This window comes from Etheostoma spectabile, chromosome 9, assembly GCF_008692095.1.
Source record: "Etheostoma spectabile isolate EspeVRDwgs_2016 chromosome 9, UIUC_Espe_1.0, whole genome shotgun sequence".
Taxonomy (NCBI): Eukaryota; Metazoa; Chordata; class Actinopteri; order Perciformes; family Percidae; genus Etheostoma; species Etheostoma spectabile.
The window spans coordinates 31,019,848-31,041,612 of record NC_045741.1 but is presented as its reverse complement, the minus strand read 5'-3'; the positions used below and the strand labels follow the sequence as shown (position 1 = coordinate 31,041,612).

Sequence of the window (21,765 nt, the reverse complement as noted above, 5' to 3'; positions counted from 1 at the left end):
GGGGGAGGGACTACAGCGTTCGCTAATGTTAGCTTCTTGTCTCATATTGAATCTGATAAACAGTAATATCATCAAATTCAGTGTCAACAATGCCATTTTCCAATAAACTGTAGCTGTACGCTCTAAGATTGAGTGACAAGTAGTACTTGCCCTGTTGTATACTTGGTTGCCATGACTTTGCAAGGGATGAAGTCCTGTCACTGTTCCGCTCTGTTTTGCGGCTTTCCTATTTCAGATACCATGGCGACAGACATTTAACCGTGGCAACATAGCAACATAGAGAAAACACTGCACACAGGCACACACTATCCACACTCATGCATGCAATGTTTTTCCAACTCCTTTCAACACCCTATTCGTGACCACCCAATGTGAATCACAGATCATTCTGCCCAATCACTAATAGTCAACTGTCAAGTCCTGTCTTGTCCCATCTCATTTCCCTCTGTTGTCTGTCTGTCACCTTGTCGCGTTTAAGATCTAAAATTATTGGTGTGAAACAACAAGCATTTTGTCTTCCTCAGATAATTGTAAATTGTAATTTCCCCACTAAGAATCAACAGTATAAAATAAAAATTAGAATATAATGTACCTGCTTGTATTACTAATCGCCACTCTTATTCTTTTATCCCTTCTCCAATTTGACTTTTGAATGGATAAAAAAAAAGGTTTTATTATTGATCTACTCTCTAGGGTATATGTAGGCGTGTGTGCTGTAGTGTGTGTATATGTGTGTGTTGTCTGAACCTGCTCTTAACTTCAGACTACACTTTAGGTGCAAAGTAGAAAATCAAGACACCAAACAAAGAGCAAAGAGCATGTTCATGTGGTGCAATCTAAAGGACAACTATACAAGACTGTTATAAAACAATAGAAAAGTATTAACACATATGAGGTTATATAAATAAGTAAGTAGTGCAGTAGCAGTTTGTGGGTCCCCGTGGCTGGGGGAACATGATTACCTTTGCCTCCCGTCCCCTGGCCTCCAGGTTTATTGTAGAGGTAGATATCCCCATCAGCCAAGTCGCTGCTCAAATGAAAGTAGTGCTGCAGACAGAACAGGAGAGCAAATCAGCCTCTGGGAACTCAAACCACACAAGTCAGCATTTATTTCATCCATCACAATGGGATTTGTCAAAAATGATTTTAGTCTCTGCCACAGTTTGCAGCCTCCCATATCTAAGATTTATTCATTTTTAATCCAGATCACTGTAAACAGAGCTGTTTGTCGTGCACTTGCATGTGTCAAACTGCAGCGATGCCTTATTTTTTTTACAAGTCAACAAATCATCAAAAGTAGATGGAGGAATTTGTTGTTATTCATTACTCTCTCTCTCTCTCTCTCATCACACACCACAACACACACAACACCACACACACACACACACCACACACACACACAACACACACACACACACACACACAACACACACACACACACACACACACCACCCCACACACAGCACACACACACACACACACACACACACACACACACACACACACACACGTGTGAAAATGTGTGATTCTTTCTTTTGATTCTTTCTTTCTTTTTGATGGGGTGGAGTTGAAACGGGTCTCATGCTTATTCTACAGATAAGAGAACATTTTATTTGCTATTTTACTAGTTTTACCGGGCTTTTTCAACTTAAAGTAAAGAAACACGCTTACTGTGCTACATTCAATTTATTGTTATTTAAAGTGTATCATCATGACAGAAGTTATCTCTGGACACTTTCAAGATAGAGTAGGTCTAGACCAACAATTCTCTCCTAAGAGCAAGCATTTGGTGTAACAGCAGCAAGGGAAAAAAATCCTTTTATTATTATTATTATTTTTAGGCACAAACCTCGGACCAAGGCTGCAACACAACAAGCGCCTGGAAGTATGCAGCAGTGGTCGCTACGGCAACAAAAACTTGCGTGTGTTAAATTTGGAACAGATGGTTGGAAATAAAAACCCACATTTTACAAATGAAAAAAAGATTCCATTAGAAATATAATTTTTGAAATAATTCCAAGCAGTCCTTGATGCCCAACCCTGGCACCCAGAGGGTGAAGCTACCAGTCCACCCTTCACACAGTGGTCTGTGCAAAAATCCAACCGCCACCCTCTGGTTCCCAACATACTACAGACTGAGGTCCTTCCGCCCCAGTGATAACATTAACAATTAGACAATCAAGTAAATAACATTACGTTGGTGTGGATTGTACCTTGAAGTGGTTTGCTGTGTTGCTGTCGGTGTACTTGGGTACATGGAGGAAGATGAGGAGGTTCTGCCTGAGGTAGTGAGCCACGGCGGGCAGCCAGGGAAGACAGTACTGGGGGAGGCTGAAGTTCATCACCTCAGTGGCGGGAGATCCTGATGGCTGGATGAACTGAGCAGACAACATTTTGTGAAAGCTTTTATCTGAAGCATTTTCAGAGTGCCCAAGAAGGGAATAAAACCCATACTTCTGGAAGTGTACACAAGTCCACGTACACAGAAATATGAATGAATAGTTTTATTTTGTACAAGACACCGAAAAAAAAGACACAAAGTAAGCTAAGAATGAGCTTAATAAATAAATAAATAATCTTAAGTAAATACTCAAAAAGGAGTAGAAAGAAGCAAATTGCTTTTCAGGTGCTACCCTTTTTTTAAATCTCCATACCCTTATCTAAGTGTTTCCAATCTATTGTTTTTCAATAAACAAGACAAACCTATAACCGAAAATATCGTCGAAATCCCAAAACCATTTGATGATCAATTAATCGATCTAGTTACTATTCCATAATTTTCTTAATTAAACAATTAGTTAATGTACCACTCTTAAGCTCCAGTATATCATCACGTATATTTATCAAGCACAATTATCTTCTGAACAGATCAATATTGTATACTACCCGTCTATTTTTTTATTGACAGACAAACAACAAATAAAACAAGATTGTTTTGCTGTGTGCATTCAGAAAAAACAGGTGCTTTTCCCCAAGATTTCTTCTATAAAGATTGGTCAGGGAGCAAGTTACCTCCACATCAGCTGGTGTCAGCTTGCAGTTCCTGACCAGCATGACCGTGATTATGTCCAACGTTGTCTCATCCAGGCGCTTGCGCAGCACCTTGACCAGCTCGTCCGTGATCTCTGGACCTGAACAAAAAGTACATAAACATGACTGTTTTCACGCTCATGCTGCAAATACACAAACGCTCCGGCTAGCGCATTACAAATGAGATTTTGCATTACAGTGTCTGCCGCGGCTGCCAACAAGCAATCGTGGCAATTCAAGTCAAAGCGTAATTATCCCCCCCCAATATTGTATTTGTCCATCCTCTCTAAACAACATGGACGACAAGAGATTCATCTTGGAGGTGGAAATGATATAACATCACTGATCCCTTTTAGGGATAGCTGAAAAGTGTGGGCACGGAGTTTAACTGCAGGAGTGCTTGGAGTGAGAGGTAGATACTAGCTTAATTAACATGGTACTGTAAAGTATTGGTAGAGACAATATCATCTGCGAGTCAGGCAGCAGTAAGCTACACTTCTGAGACACTCCCGGTTTGGTATGGTGCATAGCCGAAGACGGAACAAAACCGCGGTGCAGCCAGAACACAGCACAGTGAGAAATGCGGGTTAGTAGGTTTCAAACACAGTACTTTATGGATCTAACAGCTTCAAAAACAGCCTTCCCAACGGGTACAATCAGAATCACACAATGCAACAGCCATGGGCTGTAAAGGTTAGGGAAGCTCAGGAAAAAGCTAGTAAGCAGGCCTTGAGTTAAAGCTTTTTTTTAACTTTTAACTTTAATTTCAAGCTCATCTTTGTGATGCTTTTTTTCCGGCTTGTCTTAAGAATTCTGACAATCCCGCCATTTAAATGTATTTTGTAAGGCAGATGCTGAAAAACGAATTGAGCAGCAAAGGTGATATTTCATCAGGCCAAAGAGTTTCTCAGTCAAGATGAATCTATACACAGTCTGGTCAAATAAGTCTAAAAAGATTCTGAAAAAATTATGAAATACTCTTTATATGTTTTGTGTTAGAAAGCGTTTCATTAAGGCTTCAGAGGATTACAATATGAAGTGCTGTGTATTCAATGTCAACATTTTCTTATGGTGTACAAAAACACACCCATTCACACTTCAAGGAGCGTGTCTATATAGCTATCGAGTGATGTTGCTGTTCAAAGTAGGAAGCAGACAAGGACTTTAATAAGTTGTGCTTTTGAGAAACTGCTGATGTAATTCCAGCCTGTTGAAAACAAGGAAAAAATCCCAGTACAACAGTGCCATCAAGGCATCAACAAGAGGAACAGCAAATCTGTGCAAATGGCAACAAAGCAAAGCAACATAAGGTGATAAATTGTACACTATATAACATGACACATTCGACAGTCCATCATATAAAACTACACACTTAGACTACATTTACACGTGGCCGGCTATTTTCATAAACGGACATTTCAAACTCTCAGTTTCAAAAATAACATTGTGCACAGCTGTCAGTTTTCAGAAAAGTGTTCATGTACCCGTGTACATAAGCCGTCAATGCCGTCAAGAGCATGCCAAACCTGTAAGTGGCAGTGTAAAGAGAAGCTCAAGCCCATGTTGTGCCTTGAACCTGAGCACAAAAAGTGTGACTGCCCCACAAAGTTACAGATGATGAATGAATGAATAAATTATTGTTCATTCCTCTCAGATTTTTTTATTATCTTCATCAACTTCCGTTCACTATGCAAACCTTGAGTTTGACATCTTGAAACTAGAAATATTGTTAAAATTAGCATGTCAGTGATTGACGATGGCAACTTGTTACAGTAATGATGATTCTTTTGACTGGACTGGAGTGAATACCCACACAGACTTTTTATCTACTGTATGGAGACAGCTGCCTCAGTTCTACCAGACTATGATGGACTGGAAGGACCATGGACAATTAGCTGATCCTGTTAAATAATTCTATAATAACCTGGAAGCCAGTGAAGGGTAGCCAGGATGGGGCTCTTCTCCTGGTTCCAGTGAGCAGCATAGCAGCAGTGTTCTGAACGAGTTGCAGGCAGGACACGGGTGACTGGGTGATACCAGAGTAGAGGAAGTTGCAATAGTCGACCCGTGAGGAAAATGAAGGTATGGATGACTATTTCCAGCTCTGGGAATGAGGGGAAATGTTTTAATTTGTCTATAGATCGGAGCTAAAAGGAAACTCGACAGGACAACTGCATTTATCTGTTTATCAATATTAAAGCGGAGTCAAAGATGAAAGCAAGGTTTGTAGCATGGGGGTTGAGGTAAGGCGACAATGGGGCATTTAGGCATTGGTCAATCCAGCCTTTAATATCCTCAAGGCACTCCCTGAAGCAGTTTGTCAGATGGGCAGGACTAGGGGTCGGTAGAGCTGCATATCACTGGCAGGGATGTTATATTTGTTATATTATGTATAATTCAACCAAGGGGAGGCAAGTAGATGAAGTAGATGATAACATTCATTTTTTGTTACAAGAGCAATATAAGTGCTTCATTTGCAATGAACTATGACTCCTAAGCAGCACTTTATCATGGCTTTCATTAGAAAGGTTTTATACTCTTTATCTGGTTGTTATCACTCATCTCCCATGTCCTTTTGTATGTTGTGTTTGTGGTTTTGCCTGCTACTCCAAATCAAATTTCCCCTCAAGAAATAATCAGGGTGTGAACTGAACATAGGGCCGAGGACGGACCCTTGTGGGACACCACAGGAGAGACTGGCCGGAGTAAAAGGAGTTTAGTTTATGCTTACTAACAATGATCTGTTGGCGAGATAGGAGGATAACCAATCCAATGCTGTACCCTTAATTCCCAGCTCATGTTTAAGATTGTTGATGAGGATGACATCATTTACTGAGCAGAAGGCAGCACTGAGGTCAACGAGGAGATCTATGGCATATTTTTTTGAGTCAACAATCAGGAGCAATGCAATAAATATTGTAAATTAAATGTAGCTAATGATTATAAGTACACTAGCAATGTATTACACAAGAAAATATATGTACAGTATACCCATGTATTAATAACAGGTAGAGTTGATATATCAGATAATATTAGCTTTAGCAGATATATAATTATCAGCATATATACTGTACGTCAGTTGGAAACTGACTTCATCAAAACCTTTTATGTATAAATTAGTGACAAAAACAAACAATACTCCCCTTATTTGTTAACTAAAAACTAAATTCATCAGCTGTTAGAAATGATATAATGTATTAGTGAGTTATTAGATTCCAACCTAACCAATGGGCTTGAGAGCCACAAACAGGGTGGGGAAGTCAGAGAGTATAGAAAGAAAAACTAACATTGCTGGTTTTTGTCTGCATCATCTTTTAAACTCTCAAATATTTATATTGGCAGTGCCATGTTATTTTACATTTATTTCAGTAAGTCAAAAGACAAGCACACATAACTGCCACGACTATGACAAACGGGGTACTTGTGTCTAATTTGAATCTAATTTGTTGCTCAAACACCCCTTCTTTACAGGCTTTTTCCCTACAAAATATGTCAAGAGAAGTTGGTGACATATGCCTGCTTTGTCAGTGGACCAAGCCACACTCACTGAGAACACAAGTGCAGTAGAGGATGTTTGTAAAACTCAAACTGAGTCTGTTTCCGCCGCTCCCTCGACATCATGCTGCCAGCGCAGTGGAGCAGCATCATCGTTCCACTGAGGAGCCCAGAGTGCTGCTTCAGGCCTTCATTTGTGTTGACTGCCATCCACTTCTGAAATGCCTCATCCCACAAGCAACGCGATTAGCCAAAAGGCATTTAGGAAGTTTGTTGGGAACTGCTTTGCCATTCATGCATGATCTGCCTCGCTCTCCGTTCTCCCTCTTCTACAGCCTTAGAGAGTAATGTTTGTTCACAAATTATCCACAGATAAAGGGTGACCGTGTAAATACCACTGTGAAATGTCAATTAGTGAATTAATCACATGCAGAGCTATGGTAAATATATAAGTATTTCATCTTCATAAAGAAGAATTTTTCTAAGCTACAGCCAAAACCCCAATTCCCCCTCAGTGAGTAACACACTAAGATTCTACAGCCATGCAAGCAGCTGTGAGACTTTAATGCTGACTGTAAAGAAAATCAAAGTGTATGATGGATTATGGTTCTCCTAGCACATTATATGAGAGGTACTAAGATAAAAATGAGGCGACAATCAGTGGATTTCAAGTAAATACTGTAGGGGGATTGAATCTGATCAAACAACAACAATGCTAGTGTTAGCATGGCAGCACACAATGCTCACAATCATATGTCATAGTGATCATGTTTACCCCGTTTAGTATTGGCATGACATATTCTTTAGATAAAAGCATAATATCCTCTACATTAAACTTTGGCAAAGCAAGTGAGAAGCTCTATTATCAATTGTATTATAACATATCTTGAGAACTTAGTAAGAAATTTGGTTAAACACATAATCAATGCACTTTCATGCTACGTGTATTGCGTTGTAACCATTTGTGTATTTCTATATCTTTGAAATGTTTTGTTGCCTGCCCGTTAGCTGATTAGCTTTGTGTTGTTAAATCTTTCCTTGCACACCGAGTGTTTCACACAGGCATCCCGAATTGCAGTTATATGCACACTTCAGCTAGCTAGTACTCCCCTGTCATTCTGATGTTGAAGAGACAACTCCACCATAATCATGTTTTGTTCTGATCAAACTAAGTAAGATTATTTTCTTTGGTTTGGAACAACCTTGGTTTTACCCTGGATTTTTTTATTACCCGACCATAGATAAGCGGTTGAATATGGACGGATGAAATTTTATTACAACTCCACCATCTTAACATGGATCACTATTGCTAATATTAAAAATTTCAATCAGTCCTTGATATTTCCCAGCTCTTACCTGCGTTTCCCACTCCGTGCACCAACAGCAGGATGTGTTTGTCCACTTGTCCAACTGGCCGAGAGCTGTCCACAGAAGATCTGGAGCCCTGAAGAAAGAGACACCGATGATGTCAACAATCTGACTACACCTCTATCGATTGAGAAAGATTACACGGAGTGACCTTTGACAAACCTCTTTTATTTAGTATGTTTGAGTGTTTTATCTATGTGTGAAGCATTTGTGCAGGGAATTGGCATCCTCGTGTAATCCACACACGTGAGCCAATGCGTACCAAAGATCCTGCTGTTATTCACTAATGAATCCTTCTACTTAATTGGAGAAGAGGAGAGCATGTAAACATTGTAACCGCCAGCTTCCATTGTAATAGACATCTCATCAGTATTTTCCTCTCTGCTTCTACAGACATGTCTCGTGCATCTAAAACTGATTATGGAACCATAATACATGATAAACTAGGTCTGACTAGCAGGGAGCCAGGTTCCGTTTAGCCCAAAACTACTTATTCAAGGAGATGGATCATCCTAAGCGGAAAAGATAAGCACATAAGAAGCTGGGTCCAGACCAGTTAATGATAGACAGATTGTTTTAAAAGGACGGAGTAATGAAGGTGTGCCTTCAATTAGGGCTGGGTTAATATATGTAATTGACATTGACATATGAGGCTAGATATCGTCTTAAATTTTTGGACATCATACTATGGTGATATGATACACAAAAATCTCATTGTGTTGACATTTTGTGAAAGCACCACAAGTCAACCCTTCAATATCGCCACAATATCCACATCAATGAATTTGGTCAAAAATGTTGTGATATTTGATTTTCTGCATTTAGCCCAGCTCTACATTTAATCCAAAAGTGGGCTTGTGAGATGGCGAAGACGTTTGACAAAATGTCATATAAACGGTTTACATGATCAAGAAATCATAACCATAAGTTTTTGGGACTTAACCATTCCCAAAAAGACAGTACAACTTTTCCCAAATAACACACCTTGGGTCACCCCTGAACTCAAAGAACTGCCTAATCAAAAAAAAGAAGCTATTCAAATCAAGGGGTAGTAAAGAGGAAAAGAAGCTGTACAGAATCAAATTAAGAAGAAAATAGAGTGCAAAGCTGCTTATTTAAGACAAAATGCAGTCATTTTTAAATATGACACAAAGTAAGCCTGGCAGGGACTACAAATGATCACAGGTTATACACGTAAGATGCACTCAATTAATGCATTTTATATTGAAGGGCTACACTAGGAAATGAGGAAAAGTGGGCTCTTAAGAATCCAGGTTCTGTGGAGATATGTGTACTATGTGTCTATGGTGTTGCCACGTACACATATTATGTTCATTTGGTTTACAGTTTGTTTTCTATGTTGTTATTATTTGTATTGTAGTGTCTTGATTATTATTATTATTATTGGTTATTGTTTCATCTTTTCTTAATTTTTGTCTGGTGAAGTGTGTGGCAATGACCAGTGAGGGGGTTCAGGAAGGGAGGGGATGTGTTCATGTTGTGGATGGTTTTGTTTGGTATTTTCTTTCAAATCTATGAAAACGTAATCACAAAAGATCTAAAACTGGTCATAGAAACACTAGCGTGTGCATCTTTCTTGCTATGTCAGTTATTCATGTTAGTTTGGCAGTGATCTATGCCCAGCAGAGTAGTCTTTAATATTTATTCATCTAAGGTTGACTTTCCCTTAGCTTTTTTCTTTCAAGTCTCAAGTCAAATCAGTTTCAGTCAAGCCAGACCTTCCTCCACAGCACTGCGGAGGAAGGGCTGGCTGGTCCACACAGCATTCCGGAAATAACTTGTTTTGGTGCAACATCTGTACGTTCAAAAGTTGTTTTAGTCGTGCAACAGGAAACTCAGATTGGACAGATATTCCAGCTAGCTGTCTGGATTTACGCTGCACAGATCTGAGGAGCAGTTAACCATAGTCCTCGTGAATCCACCAGAGTTTAGAACGCCAATACAAAGACAGAGGGAGGTTGAGGACATCTGGCCAAAACGAGGGACATCCGGTGGAATTTCCAACGGCACAGGAGCAATCCCGAAAGTGAAAATGTCATGGATATAGACTAGCCTCATAGCGGACAAATCCAAGTCGAGTCCTCAAATTACAAATTTACTAGTCCAAAGTGTTCAGCTCTGATAAGAACCATAACCAGAATTTGAGTGTTTTAGTTTTAATTTGGTTACTTACCATGGATTCCTCTGGAAACAAGGGCTCTTGACTCCTAGCAAGCCCAATGGAGCGAGTCATGTGAAGGTTCCCATCCACGTCCGAGTATTTCCCTGTTAGCGATGTTTCACAAAGTCTGGAAAGATAAGCACAAGCAACAGATAAGGTAGTTGATGTCTTCGTGATTTAGCGGGTAATCAGTCAGGTACTTAAGATAGTTTTGGAACAATTCCATCTTCTTCCATTTATATAAAATGTCACCCACTGGATATCCTGTCCTTGCTGATCTTTTTATGGTCCTTCCCCGGGGTCTCCTACCTTTTCTATCTGAAAGCTGCTCTCACTAACGGCACAATGTTTCCAGGAAAGTGTTGGAAAGTCACGCCAAAGAAGGAAATAACAGCACTCAGCCAGTAGATGATTTTTTAGAAACTGAATAACCAAAGACTGATGAGATCTTAAAAGCCAAAAGTAGCATGGCAGCTAAAGACATTGTGTCAAGTTTTCTCAAGAATAAATGGTCAAATTGTGACAAAAAAACAGGTTCTTACAGGTTTTCACTGCTGAACTAAGTGCCTCATGATACACCACAAGAGGGTTACCTAACGAAGGGTTTATTGTGAAAAGCATGGCTTAAATGGGCTTGCTAACCAGGATTACACTTGTCATAAGACAACACAGAGCATGTTTGACTACAAGGCTAAAGCCATTTACATTACATGTTAAATAAGAAGAAATGTGTTAGAAAATGTAACTATTAAAGCTGAATATCTCTGTACTTTTACTGGCTTATAATAACCATCTTCAAGCACCCAGAGTCACATACCTCCCCGGCTATCTTCAGCCACTCAAGGCTAAACTTCTCCCCTTTTCCTGTCTTGACTGTCTCACTCACTTTCACATGTCAGGTAGAGTTTTAAAGAGCTTTGAGATAGTGCAGCTGTTTGGGGCATGGTAACCATGGAGAAAGGTGGGGGGATGTCAATGTATAAAGTGAAGACTGTGGAGCACAGTTACAAAAAGTCAGAGGTGCACAGCCACGGCAGCTGTGGGACGTCATTTCATGGGGCGTGCCTCGAGCTGGGATCACGGTGGTGACCATAAACCTAGCTTAAGGGACTGAGCTTAACCTCCATTATGAAAGAGAAAATCCTGAAAACAACTGCAATTTATTGAAGTGACCTAACTGGTAATGTTGCTTAATGAACAGCCCCATCATACATAATGTATACAGTGGTGTGAAAAAGTGTTTGCCCCCTTCCTCATTTCCTGTTCCTTTGCATGTTTGTCACACTTTAGTGTTTAAGGAGAATGTCCGACCATCTGTTCGTGTACTCAAGCTGAAACGAACTTGGGTTCTGTACCAGGACAATGATCCTAAACACACCAGCAAGTCCACCACCGAATGGCTGAAGAAAAACAAAATGAAGACTTTGGAGTGGCCTAGCCAAAGTCCTGAACAGAATCCTATGAGATGTTGTGGTATGACCTTAAAAAGGCCGTTCATGCTCAAAAACCCTCTAATGTAACTGAATTAGGACAATTCTGCAAAGATGAGTGGGCCAAAATTCCTCCAGGACACTGTAAAAGCCTCATTGCACGTTATCGCAAACGCTTGGTTGCAGTTGTTGCTGCTAAGGGTGGCCCAACCAGTTATTAGGTTTAGGGGGCAATCACTTTTTTACACAGGGCCATGATGGTTTGGATTTTTTTTCACCTTTAATAATAAAACACCTTCATTTACAAATTGCATTTTGTGTTTACTTGTATTGTCCTTGACTATTGTTTAAATTGGTTTGATGTTCCGAAACACTTAAGTGTGACAAACATACAAAGGAACAGGAAATGAGGAAGGGGGCAAACACTTTTTCACACCACTGTACATAAAGTGGTCGACAATTCCACATGATAGTTGTGTGTCTTCACAGCAGCATGGTAGTGTTTAAGGGATAACGCTGTTTCCCTGTTAACACCTGAGGACTTAAACCTGGAACATTCCCATCTCATACGGCTCTTATGCAGTGCAAACATTGTTTACTGCTCCAGTTAATAGGATGCACCTTAGCTAAGTGTGTTAGTGCCAGAGACTAGAAGGAGGGCATGGGGTAGCACCGACCCACCCTGAATTATGATTGGCCCACACTGGTGCTTATTTACTACTACTAACGACTTAGTAGGCAGGAGGTAGTCCTATTAAAGTACACCCTGCAATCAATCAGAATATCAGTATCAGAATCAGTATTCACCCAGACCATGGTATAACCAGAGACAGTTCTTTGGTATACCTTCTTTAACTTCCTATCTTTACTCTCCCTTCTGCTCACTCCCATGATTTATCTCGTTGAGCCCAGTCTTGTTGAAGTTGTGTAATGGTTTGTGAACCATGTAAGCAGGGACTGTTCCCTCCAACCTCAAAGTTAACAATCTGATATGGAAGCTCTGCCATCCGGCTTAGGGCATCCAGAAATTAGGTGTACTCGCAAGGCCGTGTTTGACAGCAGATCAATTTCCAGCAAGTTTGATTTCCTTTTAACGATATTGCTGCCTTGAGAACATCTCAAAAAATGTTCCCCAAAACTCAGTGTCTCCATTTGAGGGTAAAGTTTGTAGTTGACCTGTGCTGCAAAAGCCCTCCCAAAGCCCCTGCATGCAGGTTTATGAGATATTGTGTTTGAAAATGCTGAAAACCTTATTGAATTAAAGTGTTGACCCTAGCAGGGAAAGATTGAAATCCAATGATGAAGTGAAGAAGATTGAATAATGATGAGAAAGTCTAACCTGAGGTAGAAGACTGATTTGGTTGTACGTTCCTGGTAGACAAACATGTTCTTCCTGTTGACCACACAGAAAGAGTTGAGCACAGAGCGCAGCGCCTGGATCGCTGCCATAGGGAGACAAAAACATTTGGACAGGTTTAGCATTTTTTTGCAACATAAATCTATTCATTTCAAGAAGAGGACCATCACTATATTAGTCTATATCCACAACGTTCCACTTCCGGGATTGTTCAGGTGCGGCCAGAAATTCCGCCGGAAGTCCGTCACTTTCCTCTTCCTTTGTGTTGGCGTTCTAAACTCCGGTGGATTTCTGAGGACTCTGGTTAACTGTTCCTCAGATCTCTGCAGGGTAAATCCAGACAGCTAGCTAGACTATCTGTCAAATCTGAGTTTTCTGTTGCACGACTAAAACAACTTTTGAACTTACACATGTTCCACCAATACAAGTTCCTTCCCGAGTCTATTTTGCAGAGGCACCGTTGCCTAGCGCATTCCCAAGACGATTGTGGTTGGTTTAAAGAAATGCCAATAAACCAGAGCACGTTTGTCTCCTATCCTGGAATCCTATGTAGACTAGCCAGACCTTCCTTTGCAGCGCTGTGGAGGAAGGTCTGGCAACGGGAGACTATCACTAGATTAAAACAAAACAATATATGGAGACATGGTTAATTAAAGTGAATGTTAAAATAAGGGCTTTGTAGCTAAAAAAGCTTCTTGGAAATAACTTCTGGCACATAATCCCTGTCAAAAGCTGTGTAAGCTAAACACAATTCCACACTAAGCTGCACCGTGTAACTACACTCCTAACCAGCCCCACTGCACCACCAGGGGGTTTAGAGCCTTGCACAAAGGCATGTCAGTCGTGGCTAGTGGTTATTCACTTACCTGCTCTAATCTTTCTTGTTGGGCGGAATCAACCACAAGCTCCCCTGTCCAACTAAAGGGCCCCTCCCTTCAGTTTCACTACATACATGTTACACATTTTTTTCCCAGGTTGTGTAGTTCCCTAATAAATTCCTTGAAAGCATATGTTACTGTAATGTCTTAGAGCACTGTGGAAAGGACATGCCATTTGGTACCAATTATCGTGGGAAACAACGGCAGTGGTCAATTGTAACACTTTTAGGAATTACTATAATTTGTTTCCCATAACCTTGAGAGTCTCTGAGTTGCTGCATATCAGGACAGCTGAACATGCAAATGTGTATAAAATGCTAACATTTTAAAAAGGTGAATACATTTTTGAGGAATAAAATGACTATTTACTAAGATTTGTTTCCCCTATTTTACTGGTTAGGTGAGATCACCTCCAACTTAAAGCTTTAGTGCATAACTTTTTGATATTGGTGAATGTCCATTACATTCAAGCCATTGCTAAATGAGTTTATACAAAGCTAATTAAGACTGTCAGCTTCACACAACTCTCTGTATTTCTCAGTATGGATATGTTCAGAAGATTGTGGTGTCCGGTGACTTACCCGCACAGAAACTCAAAAACTGAAAATAATTACCTCTTCTGAAGAGTCCATCATATTTTTTTAATCCTGCGTGTCCCCCATCTGTGTGTGTGTGTATGTATTACTCTAACTGTAATACGTAGTACTTTGGTTTTCCAATAACTTGCACAGATTTGATGAGTCATTATGGGTGTCAACCATATGTAGGAACACGTCTTTTATCCAAAACCAAGCGTTCAGATCTGCCACTCACCCCTGGTTACCCCGTTGCTGGGTCCCATCTTAAGGCGTGGGTGAATGTGGATGATCGTGTTCCACACCACTTCACAGGCAAAATGTCCAGGGATGAACTGCATGGTTGCTGCCAGGTAGTCTCGGGCCGGGTAGCTCTCCTCTGTGTTGTAATCTGTGTCAGAGTGAAATATTTAAAAACACATAAGGGTCAGGTGTAAGTATGAGACCAAAAGAATACAGAAGAATTATGTTGTCCTCGGGTCAAATTTGACCCATTTTCAAAAAGTTTCTATATGAGAAATTTGGGTTTCTTTCAACCAAATTGTCAAAAAAAAACTATTACTCTTCAGTAAAACAAATGATCAGTACCCTACTTTCATTGAATTTGGGTGTTTTATTCAATTCTATGTTCTATAAAAAAGAGAGCGTTGAAAAAAGTGACAAAAATGTCAGGAAAAGCTTCAAAAACATTGGAAAAAGGGACCAAACACTTGGAGCAAAGTGACAACACCGTCAGGAAAAGTGAGAGAGTGTGTTGAAAAAAAGAACAACAAAATGTTTAAATTTAAAATTTTGACCCAGAAAAACAAAAAGTTGCATGGGTGACAGGAAGACAACACAAGGGTTGAAGCGTCTGTTCAGCCAAATTACTAAAAGCATCCTTTCATACACACAGATATCTCAAAACCTGAGGAAAATAAAAGCAAACTATCTGCTCTGCTGACTTACCGTCAGAGGTGTTGAGCTTCTGCCTGTAGAGAGACTCGTTCTTCCAGATGTCTTCCTCACTCTCAGCCACCAGCAGAGAGTTACACACATGGCTGTCGTGTAGGTCCTGCAGCAGCATACGCTACACACACAACACAGCCATTAAAATCCCTGACTCATCATAAAAGAAGAGGGAGGTGGGGACATTAGTTAGATGTGAAGAGGACGAGATCTGGACGATTAGTCCGTTTTTCCATAAGGTCCAAGGCTGGCTGTCTTTATCTCACAGCTCAAGGTCTGACTCAGTGACCTGAGAGTGTCTGATACACTGAAAATGGCAGTTCTTCTGTAGTAATGTACTGTATGTGTTTTAGTTTTGTTTAGTTATCACTATGCTCCTTTCCATATGGTCACAAAAGGACAATGTTACTTCTGATTTAGTAAAACATCTGAGAGGTAAGCTACCTGATTGACTGTTCTGCACATTTCACCGATCTTCCTGACCACCATTTGATGCAGGCGTAAGTATTCAGGCAGCTCCTGCTCTTCTTCCTTCTTCTCCAACACCTCAGCACTGACCTCTTTGCCTTCTGTGAAGCACCTGCAAAAATAGGATAAATCCTCAGTAGGGCTGGGTGACGAATTCAATCCTTTTAGGCACCAACCAAACTGCCTCCTTAGTATTGAGTATCAAAAAAGTCACTGTATTGGTATCAAAGAAATTGTAACAATACCCAGCCCTAATCCTCAGACATGTATGGCATCCAATGATCAGCCACGATCAAGCGTATAGAAGCCACCAAAGGAACTTAAACAACTGCAACTTAATTACTCTCACAGCAAGGAAAAGATATTTTCCTTTGAGAGCGAATGACATTCACAAAATGTTTAAACTGACGTGAATGATGAGTTATCAGCCTGTAACACAGTTACTGAATACAAGATGACTTTGCAGAAACTGATTTTCTTTTACTGCTGAGATTACATAGATAACAAGCTAAAACGTGCCATTCTGAGAATTCTGGACCAGGTAGAAATCTCTGAGCTGTTTGATAAATATGTGCCACAGACTGCATGCTGATTGTTAAATGTTAAAGACATACTGGGTAGCAGGAATCAACAGCGGTGCTTAGAGCATGGTTGTAGGGTTGTCTCACCTGGAATGGGTGTAGACCTTCACTCTGTCCTGGTGAATCTGGACAATGAGCCAGAAGTCAGGCATCAGCGGTGACTGGCCCTCCTGATCATCCAGGGTGGGGCTCTCACACTCAGAGTCACTGCTTCCGCCATCATAACCTTCAAACACACAAAGCAAAAGAACATCATTTACATTATCTTCATCATATAAGTCATGCCAAGTCTGTAAAGGTTGGTAACCGCAGCTTCTCATCTCTGCAGCATGACTTATCAACGTCAATGAAGTCTTTGAAACGCTTTGTAATTGTTTGAGTATCATGCAGTACAGTCAGTGGTGTTCCACAAGGTTTACTATTAGGGCTCCACTCGTGTTAATTATAGATACTAATAATATTTAACTAAAAAAACAATCATGATTGATACAGTTTTGTATTCTACAATCTGAGCTTTGGACCCATTCTAATTGAAGTCACTTTACCAGGCTCCCTTTCTGGTGGTCATAAATGTACACAACGGATCATAGATGTAATTATAGTATTTACAAACAGCTTCATTAACATCACTGCATAAAATGAATCATGCGTCTTGAGCTTTATCTCTAGAAGATCTAGTACTTAGCTATGAAAACAAAATTGAAAAAGCAAACTTTGCCATCGGACTAAAGTTCCACTAAAAAATGAAAACATAATATTATTTCAACATTTGTTTCATTCTGATGTGTTTCTTAAAGACAAGCTTCTGATTTTTCTGGACCTGATGTCTCCTCCGAAGCCTCCAACATAATTGCACACTTAGGATACAATTCATGGCGTTTTTGTTTTTTGAAATAAATGTGAAGATAAACGTTATATATACGTTTTTATAATATAACGATGTGTCAATGTTCCCTGTTAAGATTATTTTTGGGGCATTTTAGGCCTTTATTATATAGGGCAGCTGAAGATGTAAAAGGGGAGAGAGAGGAAATTACATGTTGCAAAGAGCAGCAGGTCAGAGTTGAACCCGCAGCCGCTGCGACAAGGACTGAGCCTTTGTACTTGGGGCACACGCTCTACTAGGTGAGCTATCCACGCACCTCTCATAGGAAAATTTTTGAGCAAAAATGTATCATGCTTCTCAGCAAAACATGTTTTCATATTCAGAGTTTAAGGTTCATGTATTGCCATTCTACATACACAAAGCACAGTCACCCGTGAGGAACTCGGAGTTGAGCCACTGCTCCTTTGCGTGGTAAGGAGCCAGATATGGGGGGGGGTTTGGGCATCTGGTAAGGAAGCCCCCTGGCCGCCCCCCTAGGGAGGTGTTCCAGGCACGTCCAGCTGGGAGGAGGCCTCGGGGAAGACCCAAGAACTAGGTGGTGGGATTATATCTCCACCCTGGCCCGAGAACGCCTCGGGATCCCCCAGAGTCAGAGCTGGCATCAATGTCATCAATCATAAAGTGTAGAGGTGCTCCAAAGAATGAATATGAATGTATGATTATGAACTGGAGACTGATTTGGGTTTTCTTTACTCTACACAAAATGTTCCCGTACACATTGCCCTGGGTGCTGCGAGTGTCCTCTACAATAGCTTTCCCAGTTCATTGTCTATGGAGCAGCTGTACACTTTCTAATTAATAAAATCACAATATTTAGTTTTAGGATTTGATACAGTTGTTTATGTTTAATAATATGTTTGGACTGTATTAGATGATAGGAATACCATGTATGAATATGAAAATAGGCCTAGTTCCCCTTTAACATACTTGCTGTGTTTATGTCAATCAGTGTTAGAAATCACAACAATCTACTATATTTCGGAGGATTTCACGTCTTTCAATTGTACATAAACTGTAATGACGTAAACTGTCCACAAGATGGAGCTATTACCATGGGGAAACTGTACTAACAGACTACCAGCCGCTGGATGGTGCTCAGTTCCACGCAACTTTTGTAATTCAATCAAATGTATTCTTAGAAACAGACTATTTCAATTTTCAATCAGACCAACTGAAATAATAGAGATGTTTCTTCACATCTAGAAATAGACAATACATTCTTCAAGCGTGACTACATGGCAGCAGTGTGGTTACATGCTCTTACACTGGGAAACTCGTTTTGGTCTAAAGTGTTTTGAATGTGGATTGTATTGATTGTGTATTGTAGGTCTGTATTTTTGTTCAAGTGTAACACTAACAAGCTGGTGAGAAATGAGCTAAAGTAGAAGTCTTTAAGTAGTGCCCAACTACATACATTGCATAACATTTCATTATTATTCATAATTATTAAACTGGGCCGGCTGGATGAAAATTGATATTCACAGATATTTATACATCACTTTTTAATGTCTTTTCTATAGTAAGCCTATCACCGATATTGTGTAAATGAAAGTTGTTTTTTTTAGCAAAACGGCTTTGCTAATAATGTGTTAGATTATTGTTAATGTATCTCATTTTCATATATTTAAATAAAAAAAAAAAACTATCAAAAAATGATCAAACAATAATCTGGCGACCCCCTGCAATAACTCCCAGTAACCCCCTGTTGAAGATCTCTAAGCAAAATAATTTCAAACTTGTCCCATTCACTTTGTTCTTCAAACGCCTCTGACACTGATCACCCTGGTCCAATAGGACTTACCCTGCATGTCTGAGTCCAGACTGCCTTGGCTGGAGACCACGCTCTGGACTCGACTCGGCCAGAGTTTGCCACAGCCTGTGGAAAGATTATTGAATGACAAGTCACAAATCACAAAAACAGAGATGAGCTCTGCTAGATGGCACACCCTCAGAGCCTGAGAGAGCAGTTTGAGACAACGGACAACCCTGTTTACTTCTTCTTTTTATGAATAGACTAGTAACATAAGAGCTGGGCGATATCACCTGAAATCAATGTCACAATTAATCAATGAGTAATGTCTTATTAAACACACCTCACAATGGAGTTCATGAAGCCAACATACAGCAAACTCTGACCGGTTGTATACTTGGGCCCACAGTATAGATATACAGTATACAGTATAGTATTCTAGATTAAAAACTCATCATGTCACTATGACAACCATCTTCAACCATCCTCTCCAATACTGGCCACCAAAACTTGATGATGCCCAATTTTACCAGCCACTTTTTCCGGAATTCAAATTTATAAAAGAAAGTGCACTAGCATATTTTGAATTGCTTCAGTACATTATTGTTTATTATTATTACATATTTTATTAATATAGGCAAATAAAAAAATTAAAGCCTTTACGGCCACTCTGCTCCTGGGGTCCCGTCTTTGCCAGCTGCATGGCAGTGCACTTCTTGATATAAGATGGATGACTCGTGGTCTTTTATTGCCTCTAATTTAAGGTTATTTGTTTGCATTGTCTGACGACGCGTAGGTACAATGCATGGACTGGTCACCAGGAAGTTAGGCTAACCATTCCCTCTTTTTCCCTTCATCATCAATGCGCCACTTGTTCGAAAAGTCCCTTCTCTTTTTCTTAACTTTGCCCTTAACGGTCTGTACACTCATAGCTACTGCTAACTCTGCGGCGGACCTCTTAACACCACGGATATGTTACTACATTTTTCTAACCGATAATTTTCCTTTTGTCTGTACCTCAGCTCAGCTATATGTGTCATGGACTAACGCTAAAAAACACTCCATCAGCCACTGTGGCTGGTATACAAGGCAAAGTCACCCGCCATTTTGAACCACCTTGTTCCTGGACGGATGGACTGGGACTCCATTGCCGGTTAACAAGGGTCGGCTATTGGCCATACTATCGGTCTACATCAGCAATCCTTCTGTGGATTAATTTCCTTTGGTTTGTTTATGTGATTACTTGACTTATCACTTCAGCATTTGAAAAAGTGAAAAATGACACATGAAAAAACGACAAGCATACGAAAACATAAATAAATTGAGGCATTACAAGAATGATCACACTGTGACTCCTGAAGTGTTGCAATCCTACTTATAATGACTAATAATTACAGTTAGACAGTAGAGCTGCAAAGAAAAATTGAAAAATTGATTAGTTGTCAACAATTAAATTAACCGCCAACTATTTTGATAATCAATAATATAATTTTCTTTTTTTTAAAGTAACAATTCCCTGATTCCAGCTTGGTAAATGTGAATATTTTCTAGTTTCTTTCTTCCTCTATGACAGACTGTTTAACATGTTCTGACATTTAAAAAACCAAACAACTAATCCAATAATCAAGGAAATCATCAACAGATTAATCAACAATAAAAAGAATCGTTAGTTGCAGTCCTATTAGACAGGCATCCTAATCCATCGGAGGGTTAATAACAACTACTAAAAAGCATGTAATTAAATGCTTTAGTAACACATTACAGATCTGGGGTTTTAAACAACAATGTCTGTTGGACTCACTGTGAGAGGCGGACTGCATGGACTCAGCCAGGCTGACACTAGACGGCGTCTTGGGGGGGGAGGTGGGCTCTGGGCAGCGGTCTGTGTGAAGCTGGAGGGTCACCATGCTGACTGAGTTCTGGGAAACAGTGTCCTCTGCCTCTGGCTTCAAGCCTCTGATTGGCTCAGCGGCTTCTGCTGCTGCGTCAGCGGGTGTGTCAACAGCAACACTGGGGGGCTTCTTGTCTTCACTCTGCAGCTGGACAGGGTTCAAGTCAACATGAGTGGCATATTCATATAAGCATATTCATATAAGCATATTCATGTTTTATCATGACATCTCAGAGCCGGACGCACTGCTTGGTGAGCTTTGACAATGACCAAAAAAAAAAAAAACGACCGGCCTAACTCCTGTTGCTTAAAAGACTGAATACATGTGTACAAGTTTTGACAAGAAAACTGTCTGTGCTGAATCATTCCCATGGCAACATGAAAGACTACATAATCGGCGCTTTATTTCTATGCTGTAGATACCACTGAATAAAGACTGCAAAGCTTGGCAACAAACCCTGTGTTCACACTGCAGCTGCAAACAGCTCTGACATCTGTACATGATGAGATCTGTTGTTGTATTAGTAGATCGTTGTGGATTTCCAGCACAGAGGTGGGCCACATTATCTAAAATGAACATTATTCCCACTAACAAAATGTATTACACAAAAATGCAACATTAAAAGGGCAGCGACAGTAAAGGCACCAAATGTAACGAGGCAATGTCGTCTTGTAATTAAATTGATCACAGTCTGTCAGGCGGTGTCAGAGTCTATGGGACTGAGCTCAGGAGGTGACACCTTGATAGATTCATCTCATTCTATGTTCTTTTTGCAGCCTATTTTAAGGTCCCATGACATGGTGCTCTATGGATACTTTTATTAGACTTTAGTGGTCCCCTAATACCTTATCTGAAGTCTCTTTCCCAAAATTACAGCCACTAGAGCTAGTCCCACAATGAGCTTTTCTTAGTATGTGCCATTTCT

At 40.2% G+C, this 21,765-nt stretch overlaps 1 protein-coding gene across 6 annotated transcripts in view; it reads right to left on the bottom strand.

Moving 5' to 3' along the window:
- Positions 1 to 21,765, bottom strand: part of szt2 (SZT2 subunit of KICSTOR complex) — a 120,795-nt gene that overhangs the window by 55,798 nt on the left and 43,232 nt on the right. For 5 of the 6 annotated variants that reach the window (XM_032525775.1, XM_032525780.1, XM_032525776.1 and 2 more), the window contains 12 exons: positions 20,750 to 20,987; positions 19,000 to 19,074; positions 16,400 to 16,538; positions 15,708 to 15,843; positions 15,264 to 15,384; positions 14,554 to 14,706; positions 12,845 to 12,947; positions 10,088 to 10,202; positions 7,882 to 7,969; positions 3,013 to 3,131; positions 2,214 to 2,378; positions 963 to 1,047 (listed from right to left, as the gene is read on the bottom strand). In XM_032525775.1, coding sequence (XP_032381666.1) covers positions 963 to 1,047; positions 2,214 to 2,378; positions 3,013 to 3,131; positions 7,882 to 7,969; positions 10,088 to 10,202; positions 12,845 to 12,947; positions 14,554 to 14,706; positions 15,264 to 15,384; positions 15,708 to 15,843; positions 16,400 to 16,538; positions 19,000 to 19,074; positions 20,750 to 20,987 — 1,537 coding nt within the window. The remainder of the gene's footprint in view (positions 1 to 962; positions 1,048 to 2,213; positions 2,379 to 3,012; positions 3,132 to 7,881; positions 7,970 to 10,087; positions 10,203 to 12,844; positions 12,948 to 14,553; positions 14,707 to 15,263; positions 15,385 to 15,707; positions 15,844 to 16,399; positions 16,539 to 18,999; positions 19,075 to 20,749; positions 20,988 to 21,765) is intronic. The other variant, XM_032525777.1, reaches the window with a different exon arrangement.